Raw genomic sequence first — 11815 nt, 5'->3', positions numbered from 1 at the left:
TTTTTTTTTTTTTTTTTTTTGGTGAAGTTCTGGGAATTGAACCTAGGAACTCATGCATGCTGGCAAATATTCTACCAATTCCAAAGCTGGACACAGTGATGCACAACTGTAATCCCATCTACTCAGGAGGCTGAGGCAAGAGGATCACAAGTTCAAGACCAGCCTGGACAACTCAGTGAGACTGTCTCAAAAAAGAAAAAAGGTCTGGGGGTGCAGTTCCGCAGCAGAGCAACTTGGGCGGAGCCCCGTGCAGGGGTGGGTGTGTCTATCGTCACGGTTAACCTGTGGCTCAAAGCCTTCTCAGAAAGGCTGAGATGAACACAGTCATATATAACTGGAAGCGACCCCACCCCCAAACGATGAGCTCATCAGTGACGCGATCCCTTCCCCGACGAATGAAATTCGGAGTACTACCTTCTGGGCTCATGCAGCGGTCCAGCTCGGGCCCACCATTTACACTGGAAGGTGACCTGCCATCAGCAGAAATCTGCTGAAAGAAAACTGACCGTTACTCATTAGGGTCATTTACACATCTTCAGAGCACTATTCCTTCTGTCCCATCTCACCTCTTTTTCTATACACAATACGTCACACGAATGTATTTATTCCTTGGCAGATTTTCAGTTCAGATTCAGATCAGACACCGTGTTACTTCTGACCACAATGAAATAAAGTAAAGGAGGCTTTACCGCTGATCAAAGTGCTTGGCAGCGGCAAATTAAGGCTCAGAGCTATGTATAATTCTAGCGGTCCTGGCTAAACACCTGGTTCTTAGGAGTTGACTCATTTTACTGCCCACCAGTGAAAGATAATCAGGCAAGAAAACAGTCAATATTTAATATCTTTGACCCTTTTTTGGCACTGAAATTTGGCAACCCCAAAATTGGTAGCATCTGAAAGACAATATTTAAAAGAGAAAGTTGAAAACCAGGGCCCAGAGAGGGAATTCATGGAAAGCCTGAAAGAAAATCACAACAGGCTCTGCTTCACTCCCTACCCACAGCTGTCATCTTGGTTCGGGTCTCCCTGGGGGCTGCCCTTGTCGCTTGTCAAGGCCCCTCAGACACTGCTGGTGTCTTCACTGCACACACTATACCCAAGGAAACTTTCTCTACAGGAAGTTGTGACTGCACCCCAGGACCCAAAAACCCCAGGGAATCTGTGTTCCCAGCAGAGTAGCCCCAAAATCTGCAGCATGGGACTCAGGCCCCTGTCTGTCCCCCTACTTACTGGCCCAGGATGTTCCCACCACTTTTTCTCATACATTTTATACTCACATAACATAGTTTCTTCTTTTCAAAGTTAAACTTCCCAAGCGTTAAAAGTAGAAAGAGTGGCAGTACCCAATGAGGGATTCATGAGAGAACGGGGTGACTTCATACCTATAAAATCATTCGGCAGTTACTGCCCCATAACACTAACTCAACGTTAGTTATTAGGCCTTTCCTTCAAATACCTCGCTCAGAACCCAGAAATGATTTTGAATTACTGAATATAAAATGGCTACAAGAGAATTTTGGCTGATTAAGTCATCCCAAATCAATTCCTCCTTTAATCCAACTGCTCCTGGGTTGGAAACTGTCAAAGGAATAAAAGATAGGATTCAGCTAATATCAAATTCTGCAATGGAATGAACGTAAGAATGTCACTTTCCTGGAAAGTCAATCTTGAAAGAGAAGCAGAAAGCTCCCTGCTGAGCACTGACCCCAGAGCGAACACAAGCCGGAGGCAGAGATGGCCAAGGCTAGGGGATGACAGTGGACAGTGACCCCACACCCACTGCACCCCTGGTCTCCGCGTGGCCTTCCCGGGAGCAGCTCACGGTTCTCCGATAAGCGGCTTTCTTATCCAAGTTATGGCTGGGTTTACAGCAAGCCAATGTGTCCTGTGTGACTCAAGGACTCTCTAGGAAGCTGCAGAAGGGGCTGAGTCAGGGGCTTGTTCGTCTCCATGTACCTCTGCGTGTGGTCGGGCAGCCTGGGAGTGCCCGTTCACTGGGTTCCTGAGAACCACCATGTCTATCTCCATTAAACCCCACTCCTACCTGTGCTGATTCCCCGTAATCATCAGCCTACTCGGTACTGGAATCCAAGGGTGACAAAGGCAGGCATAGAGACCGGGACACAGAGGGGAGGGCTCACATAGCTGTGAGTGCTCTACCAGCTCAGAAGACGGGCACGGTGATCCACCCAGGAAGGGTGCGAGAGGGCTGTCTGGGACAGCAAGAGCCACAGCTGGGTGCCTGGGGAGGAGGAGGGGCAGCACAGCTGAAGAGCCTGGGACCCAGGGAAAGACTTTCAGGTGTATCTGACAAAGGCCTCCCTAAATCACCAGGAAACCCAGCTTTCTTAGCAAGCAGTGAGGGAAAACACATTTTTTCAAAGTCCCCAAAATGACTAAATTTAAAAAAAAATTATTAAACCTCAAGCATTCAAAAATCCTATGTAGAGTTAATGAGAGTGACTCATCCAATGTGTTGCTTTATTTGAAAATAAGACTTTCATATTGAAAAGAAAAAACAGGATAATTTTAGTGTAGCACAGCTGAACAGAGTGGAACAGAGACTCAGTCTTCCTCTCTCCCTCAGTGTTTAGTAACATCCACAGCAAGCACCCGTGCTCTCTTAAAGCCCAGGAAGATGGGCAGACGTGGGTGCTGCCACCCAGAAGTGTACGATCTTACAAGGAGACAGCAGTGCCCGCTGTACAACCAAAGATGGCCACAAAGACAGCGGGCGAGCTCTGAGCAGGAACCACGGCCCTGAGCCTGAACCTGAGCTCCGCTCACTCACTCAGCTTGCGATTAAGTTCGCTTTACTTCCCACCGATGCAGCTGGCCCCTCCAGGCGAACGGATCCGGGCTGCTGGCAAATGAGAAGCAGCCATTGTTAAACAGAAGGCAGAGTATTCTCAGTGCCCTGACACTCTCAAAGACACAGCTATGAATACACAGGGCACCAAGCTAGGACGTCACCAAATCCTGTTTCCATTGCCAAACTGTTGTTTTCCCACCCCTGTTCAGGGAATTACACCTTCTTACTGCAGCAAGGATTAAATCAGGACCGGAGAGATCAAGTCTTTAGGATGAAACCTATCCTGCTTCCAGTGTCCACATCAAATTTTTGTTAAAATCTCTTAAAATGCTAATGAGCACTCCCGGAAGTGGAGGCAGCACAGAGGAAGCAGCAGGTGCAGGACCCCTCTGCAGGCACTGTGCAGGCTGCAGAGGCTGTGGCGAGATGAGAAAGACCGAGAAAGACCGGGCTGGGCTGAGGGGTGGGAAGAGAGACAGAGCCCCTGATGAAGCAAGCAGCAGGGCCGACAGAAAAGACCTCGAACACACTGCTGAGCTGAGCAAGCTCTGGGACCGGCTGGGACTGCACCCCCCATGTACTCTGGCAGCTACAGTTCCATTCTCTTCTGTTTGTTTTTTTTTTTCCTCAGGTTTCATTTTTTATCAGATGTGGGTAGTACATAGCGCTCCCGTTCCTCGTGCGGAGCCGGGACGTGTGCGGAACACATCTCGGTTCTTTCTGCACCCTTTTCTCTCCCCTCCCCACCTCCATCCCTGACCCCCAGCCCATCTGAGAAAGACCTACTGTATCTCCTCCCTACATCCTGTTAGCTTTTCTTCTGATCTTTAGCCATCATTTTCCTCTTCTATGAGAAACCGGGCAATACTTAAGCTTGTGAGTGTGATTTCTATCATATCACATCCTGTTCTCAAGGTGCGTCAGTTTTCCACAAATGCTCAAGCTTAGTAGCGGCTCCACATGCGTGTGTAAGGCAGGCTGCCAGAACACACTTACAAAGACGGGAGAGCAGCGGAAAAGGCTGCCCGGGATTCCCAACCACCAGCACACCGGGAAAGGCACCAGGGCTGGCTGGGCACATCTGGCAATGCCGCCCCAGCCTCCTCTGCTTACCCGGGGTGCTGTGTCAGCCGCCTACATTCCACTTTGATAAGTGGATTACTACGAGTCCTACAGCTCTTAAAATTGAGAGAGAAAAGGAGTACACCAAAAAATGTGAGGTTCTGTTCAGAAACAGGCGCCTCAAACAAAGTAGCAAACGTGGTTACTGAATGTATCAAAGCATATCATTACTACTGGCCAGGGTAGCACAGGCCTATAATCCCACCACTTGGAAGGCTGAGGCAGGAAGACTGCGAGTTTGAGTCCCACCTGGGCACTTAGCCAGACCCCCTGTCTCAAAATAAAATAGAAATAAGCACTGGAGATATACTGGAGTTCGATGGGTGTGTGTGTGTGTGTGTATTACTGTTGACTTTTAAGGAGAATACTACAAACCATCTAGGAGACATTTGTGTGTAGTGAGTGGATTGTCTGGAGTGCGTTTTGGGAAATGCCATCATAACTCAATTGGCAAGGGCCAGAAAGTGGTATTTTAGGCTACGTTAGTCATACACTTTCTGCTACAACTACTGAAGTCACTACTGCAGCAGACACCGGACACATGTAAACAAACGTGCGTGGCTTGTTTCAATAAAATTTTATTTAGCCGAACAGGCCAAATTTGGCTAGCAGGAAAACCAGACTGCCTGAACTTTCTTAGGAAAATTTTTCCTCCAACATGATTCGTAAGACTTTTCTTTTAAATCCCAGGACAGAATGAGCCTCAGGGTCCTATTGTTGCTATAAAGCAGCAGTTCTCTACCCTTGGCCGCATATTAAAGTCATCTAGAAAGCTCTGAAAAATTCTACCACCAGACTGCTCCCAGATTAATTAAAGGCAGAGTCCAGGTTTTACGTTTTCCTCTAAAGCTCCACAGATGATCCAATGGGCAGCCGCAGTTGACAACGTTTGTGAAGGAAGTTTCTGGCAGTGACGGCAATGAATTGTTCAGCTATAATAAATAAGGTTCTGTCACTCATCCAATAGTCTAAGCACTGCAAGTCATCTATAGCCAAAGAATAACTTTCTCTTTGTATAAAAAGTGAAGAAAATACCCATCTGTTTTACTGAATGCACACTTTGTGCCAGATCAAGAAGCTAAGAAAAATTTCTTTAAAAAGATTTCTTCTGAAATATATTGAACCAACTACACTAGACAATATTTATAAAGATTATAAAAAAAATCAGAAGCATTAATTCCAGTAACTAGGAGAGACTGTACATTATTGCTGAATTAGGGAAGCATTTAAGAACAGAAAGCTTTTGTTATGGGTAAACTGGATTTCTGATCATAAATACTTTGAAATCCTGCAATAGGAGTAACAGGACAAGAAATGAGTCTGCATTACCACCGAGAGGTTAGAAACATGAAACGTTCCCATCTGCAGCCATTTCTCCGACTTGGTTTCATCCGGCAGAACTGGTAGGTAGCACTTGAGAGTTGTGGCTGATCGCATTGATCAGCAGAGCCCACGGTTACACAAAGGAGGCTGATGACAGGAGCCAGGTCAAGCCCGTGACAAGGGCCGAGCGGAACGTGTCGACGTACGGCTTCCTGTGCCCTGCGCGTCAGTGCCACCGAGGGAGACAACACTACCTGCCTGAACCCCGCTGAACGAGCCTTTCAGGTACGAGCGAGGGAGGGGAGGCATCAGAGTGCCTACTTACTAAAATGGGGGCACGCTTTCACAGAGAGGCTTTGCTGATTTCTAGGATGCCTTTCAGTTCAGAGGCCATAACAGCTGGACATCACAACAACCTCCAAGTCTCACCTTCCTCCAGTGTCCTCTAACGTACTAGCAGGAAGAATTTCTAACACCCCTGTTAGGGATATTTAATGTTAACAATACATATTGTTTACATTTAAAGGACAACCGATCCAACTGATGAATGATTTGCTTGGTAAACTTTCCTTCAGCTTCACAAAGACCGTATATGGCCCAGGTGAGTCTTTTGCCCCAAATGCCCCAAATTTACTGAGCAACTGCAACATGCAGATCACCATTTTCAAACAGAGCCTGGGAGTCAACATTATGATCCCGCTGGAGCACTGAAGTCTTTCAAACTGTTTAGTCCCTCCCTTTGCTTCTGTTTCTAACAAAACCAGTTATGTTCAAAAGATGAACTCACCAGACATTTCTGGGGTAATGGGAAAGTAGCTAAAGCAGCCAGGAGCTAAGTCCTGAAGATTATTAGCTAGGTTTAAATACAACAGAAACTCCGAGTCTCCAGGGAAAAGCAAATATGTCTGAGGTCAGCCGCTACTGTGGATTTACATTTCGCAGCTTCCCGGAGAAGTTTTCAAGTTCACCAGGTCAACAGAGTTACATTTTAGCTCTGCCAATCAGGATGAGATACTGCCGGGCTTTCATCACACTTCACAAATCTGGAAAATCTTTCAGCACCAGCAGGCCCAGGAGACAGCGGCAGATAAAATATCAGCACATCAGATAGTTTACAATCTCAAGATGGTGGAGAATGTTCCAATGTACTTTTTTCCTCCCTTCTCTCAACCAACAAGGCTGTTCATAGCAGACAGCTTCCAGGCGTACACTGCGGCATCAAATCGTGAGACATTCTATCCCTCGGTGTCCCCAGATGTGCCTGTGACGCTGAAGCCTTTAGTTATGACTGCCTTAAAAGTCTAAAACTGGGACATGGATGATGAATTAAAGTTCAGGGAAATGCTTTCTTCATCTGTCTGGCAGCCGATGACACATTTAGTACTCTTTATTGCCTCTCTGCCCCAAAGAAAATGCTGTGATTTAAACACGGTAAATATTCCTGCAGGGAAAGTTATGGGCTAGATCGAAGGGACTCCAAGGAGCTCAGGCAGAGGAAACGGATCACACGCCAAGGGCAAGAGAAAATCAGGAAGAAGGGGATTAAGAGAAGAAAACAATACGAGGGGTGGAGGGCGATTTGAAGAGGAGAGGAGAGAAGAATACGGGCAGGGAGTAGTCAGTCTGGAGTCTGAAAGGATCGGAAGGAAAACAAAACAATCAAATGGGTGGAGGAAACTCTGATGGGGGGCAGCGGGGGATGCAGGGGGCAGCCGATGGCAGAAATTTGGGGTGCTTGACAGAGAGATGAAAATGGAAGGCAGGCTCACATGATGGTGGACACCAAACGGCCCCATGAGCCTCACCTGGCTTTCCAGCCCTGTGCAGTCTCTCCCCACTGACTCCTGGGCGCTATGCAAATGCTGGCGGTTGGGTTCTAAAGCGAGTCTCTGCCTCTTTCTGATCACTAGGTTTTGGGGAAAGAGAGCAGTATGTTTTGAAGGCCCCCGATCCCTCTGAAGCCAGCACCAAGAGGAGCAGTCGCCTTGGAACAAGTCTTCAGGCAGTGGAAGCCCAGGCATCTTTCCTGACTGGCTTCAGGACAGAGCTTAAACCAAGCTGCTCCCAAACGTCTGCCCCACAGAACAGTGTAAGAAAATAAACGTTTACTGCTGTGTTGTAAGAGCCTGACTGAACCAGAGCGACTCCATGTTGACCAGCAAACGACCTAGAGACTGTCGCTCCCCCCATCCCTTATAGGATAACTAATGATTAATTGTGAATTGTTAGGTAACTGCTTTGAAGTAGCTGGGAAACTAAATGGAAACTGTAGTGAACACAGAGACTCAACACAAATCACGCCACTCCTTACTTGCCTGTAGTTGAATGTTCTGAACATTATAATCTAAGTTGTAAATGGAATAATGGATAATCGCTCTGCTGATCATTAGTACGTGACGGTCAAGTATATGCTTGATGACCACTAGCTCAGATCAACTGATTCTTTGCCTTTGTCCTCTTCCTGTAAGTTTTAAGTGTAAACCCCCCCTCAGCCCTATATAAAGTGGCCTCTGTTTCTGAGCTAGCCGCCTCTCTGAGCTACTTGGCTCCGGGAGTGCCGTCTGGCCAGACTAATAAAGGTCTATTTGCCAACTTGCCTGGTGTGTTCCTTCCTGGGTGACTCTCGCTGTCCGACAAGCTCCTGGAGCCTCGCTGAGCTTCTGAGCCCAGCACTGTGAAAGCCTCTTGGCTGTTCACGCTCCAGGAGTAAAAGTGAGGCTTAAGTCTTACAGTGTAAGGTTGAGGTTTTGGGATAAATCATTCCTCCGAGTCATAGACAGATTAGTAATGGGTCAGACCATGTGGAGGGGCAGGGACACAGAGACGATGACGGGTAGAGGTGAGAAGGAGAGTCAGTGTGGAGAGAAAAGCAGAGGAGGTCACAAAAGGTGGTCTCCCCGCCAAGTCCCCCGTCCTCAGCTGTGGGCCCTCAGCTGCGGAGTGCTTCCCGGACACCTGCTGCACTTAAACTGCATCTTGTCTGCTCCTGGAGACACTGGCCTGCAACAGGCCCCGGGATCTGCCCTCCTTGGTGGTGAACCTGCAGCCTCCTGGCCTCTGCGAAGGTCACTTTGGGTGCACGAGAGCTGAGCATCTTAACATGCTTAGTGCCACGGACCCTTGCTCAGGATGTCTTCAAATACATAAAATGCACAGGATTTGAAAAGAAAAAAGTGCAGCTCAGACTTCACTTGTGTTCACTGTCCTTGCTGTACACTGCTGTATGGGACTGCTTGGAAATGAAACTTCCTCCATGTGAGAACAACTTGGAAGCCTCGTGGTTTACAGTAAGAATAACAAAGCCACAGGGCGTGGTGGCACATGCCTGTAATCCCAGCCCTTGGGAGGCTGAGGCAGGAGGATCACGGTGAGTTTGAGACCAGCCTGGGCTACATAGTGAATTCCAGGTCAGTCTCAACTACATAGTGAGACCCTTTCTCAAAATACAAAACAAAACAAAAAGAATAACAAAGCCATTCTGAGTGCTTTCTCCATGTCCATGTCTAACCCATCACAACTCTGCATCGGTCCTGTGGATCCTCTTTTCCCAGATAAGGGACACGTGACTTGCCCGAGGTCACAGAGCTTGGTATGAGTGGCCATACAAAGACCAAACCCAGGCACTCCGACCACTTCAGAGCCCGTTTCCAATCACACCACACCCCGCCTCTCCTCTGGAGGTGGGAGGGGCATCTTCCGGGCTGCACACGTGGGTACCTGTTCAGCCCAAAGCCTCTGGCTAAGGGAACAGACTTTTGTCTTGGCTGCCCTTAGCTTAACTAGGACAGGTCAAAATATTCACAGAAGAGGGAGACAAAAGAAAATCAAACAAGAGCCCAAAGAACTACAGTAGAACCCAGCTGAAGCGGCTCCACTGCTCAGGCTCTGGGCTCGCCGTGCAGCCGACAGGAGCTGGGTCTGGGCTGAAACGGCACCTCCTCCCTAGGTGACCAGCACCGTGAGTGGCCCCACCTTACAAGAAGACCGATTCCGTAAGTCTAAACAAAAGCAAGCCAAGTTCTGACACCTAGAGATTCGGTTCTGTGTAGAGGTCCAAGAGTGGGCTGCTGGGTGCTCTTTCCTTTTAGTGACTCATTTTTGGTCTCACCACGTTGCTTCTATTCACGTTTTTATCGCACTGGCCTTGCTTGCACCCCCTGCCTTGGACTGGTAGCTCTGCTTTCAGAGCCAGCCGTGCTGCTGCGCCCACACTGTGGCCTCCATCACAGGCCCTGTGGGTAACAACATGTCACAGCCAAATAAGCAACGCATCTGCTGGGCCTGGACCACAGTATCCATCCCCAGCCAATGCCAACCTGGACGGTACCCAGCTCTACTGCTGACTTCCGAAGAAAACCCTAACCCCCGGCAATTCTGTCAGGTTTACGGGGTAGAAAAGCTAGCCGTGTCACGTAGACTGCTTCACTTTCAAAGCGTTCCCATCATAGACAAGCACTTCCCGTGGGTCTCCCAGGAACAGCTGCCAGGAGACCTGCCTCTATCTTTCTACTCTCTCCGTCCAGCCTTCCTGACGCCCCATGATCCGTCCTTGCTGTCCAATCCAACCCTCCTTGCCCCTCGCCCACACAGTCGCTCAACCTTCTTTAACGCAGAGCGTCTGTCGGAGCCAGGTTCTCGGCAGCAAACACACCTCCCACGAGTCTTACAGAGGACGTCTCCTTAGCATCCACACTGCAGCCCAGAGAAGGCTCAGCAGTGACCCTGTCTCAGATACAGAAAGGTGCAGGGATGTAACTCAGAGTGAAAGCCCTGCTGTACGTCCAGTCCCCAGCGTGTGTGTAGTGGTGACAGGGAGAGTCTGCCAAAAGCTGTGTCCCAGCAGACAGAGAATGTGAACCCAGGCACACACAGCCCACAGCCCGGGTTTGGTTTGCCTGCTTTTTTTTTTTTTTTTTTTTTTTTTTTTTTTTTATGTGTGTGTGTGTGTGTGTGTGTGTGTGTGTGTGTTTGTGTTTTTTTTTTTTTTTTTTTTGGTCAATTCTTTGGAAACCAATTATCTATCCCCAAAGCTATTAAAGCATCTAGCTAGGATAAATAGGTCCTGCCCATGAAAACCAGTTCTCTATTGTCAGACATTCCCTCTGAATCGATTTCAATAAGCTATTTTAAATGAATGCCAAGGAAAATGCACAGCACTGACACATGGTAATTATCTATGAGTCTCCATTTTTAATGTCTCTGAGAAGAAAAAAGTAATGCACACATGGACAGATGCTGACGAGAGCTTTACAAAGACATCAAAATTAGGGTATGTGGTAGCGTCGAGTCACCTGACTATAAATCTGCTTGAAAAGCAGGTTTTCATCCCAGTGAAAACAGACACCACAGGCTAGGAATTGGCAAGGGTGAAACTTCTACAAGGCAGGGCCCAGAAAAACAGGAAGTGGCTAGAGTTGGGCCTAAAAGCTAAATCAGACTCACTTAGCTACTAAATATTTAAGGTCAATTTTGGTGATTGTGAGAAAAGGAGAAACAGACAACACGGCTTTTTAGACAGAGTGTTTTGTTTTGCTTTTGACAAATTACAGAACTATAATCCCACTTGAAAGGTCACTTAAAATCAATCATCCTTATTGAACAGAAGAGTAAAAACATCTAAAGGTTTTAGAGCTATTAACAAGAGCTCACAGCCCTGGGCCTGTGGAAGGGTGAGGGCAGTCTACTTTACTTACAATCAACAGGTGATCTATCTTTTTCTCTCTGAGCGCTGATAAAATCCTTGAGTACTGACTATATCCTCCATGCTGGGGTTATTACAGAAATTAAAATATATCTAGCACAGAACTGCTGTAACAAGTTCACCTTATATTTCAGCAAAGGCATAAGTTACTGTCACATTTTAAGATTTCTGGAATCCCCCTTCCATAAGTGCAAGTGATCTTGCGCTCCGTGAAGGTGGATGGGTGCACCCCGTATCTTGTGCACCCGTGAATCTACAGCGTCCAGCCCTGAAGCTGCGTCCCTATTGCTATTCAGCAGCACTGACTGACCTAGTGCCAACCACAGAAAAGGACCACCTTGGGCTTAGAGTTGACAATGGGCTGAGAAGAAATAAGGAAGCCCAGGCTACTGACGGGTAACGCAAAGGGAGGAGAGTGGCTGCCTAGACCAAGGTCTCCAACTCATGATCCTGTGCAGCCCTACACCAAGGACCCCACTTCTGCCCTGGTAAAGAATGGAACCCAAGGGTGCTCTATCACTGCGTTACAGCTCTGGCCCTTTTTACATTTTATTATGTGATGGAGTCTTGCTAATAAGTCGACCAGGCTGGCCTCAAACTCATGATCCTTCCGCCTCAGCCTCTTCAGTTCTAGCTGGGATCACAAGCGTGTGCCACCACAACTGGCTAATAAAGGACTCTTCATGTGTCTCCCTAGACTTGTCTTTCACATTAACAAAGGACGCAACAACTGGAACTGGAAAAGAGGCGAATCACCCTGCATCATCTTTACTTTTCTTTAAAGATGCTCAGATTAATATATATGCGCACTTCTAACCCATCAGGGAGAAAACAAGCTGAAAAGAAATCTGAAAATA

At 47.6% G+C, this 11815-nt stretch overlaps 1 protein-coding gene across 1 annotated transcript in view; it reads right to left on the bottom strand.

Moving 5' to 3' along the window:
* Positions 1 to 11815, bottom strand: part of Dclk2 (doublecortin like kinase 2) — a gene marked incomplete at its 5' end in the record, with an annotated part of 132935 nt that overhangs the window by 26214 nt on the left and 94906 nt on the right. Inside the window, one exon of the mRNA XM_010632736.2 lies at positions 415 to 487. Coding sequence (XP_010631038.1) covers positions 415 to 487 — 73 coding nt within the window. The remainder of the gene's footprint in view (positions 1 to 414; positions 488 to 11815) is intronic.

This window comes from Fukomys damarensis, unplaced genomic scaffold (assembly GCF_012274545.1).
Source record: "Fukomys damarensis isolate Sample0158 unplaced genomic scaffold, DMR_v1.0_HiC HiC_scaffold_38, whole genome shotgun sequence".
NCBI lineage: Eukaryota > Metazoa > Chordata > Mammalia > Rodentia > Bathyergidae > Fukomys > Fukomys damarensis.
This window is presented reverse-complemented; position numbering and strand designations above follow the sequence as displayed.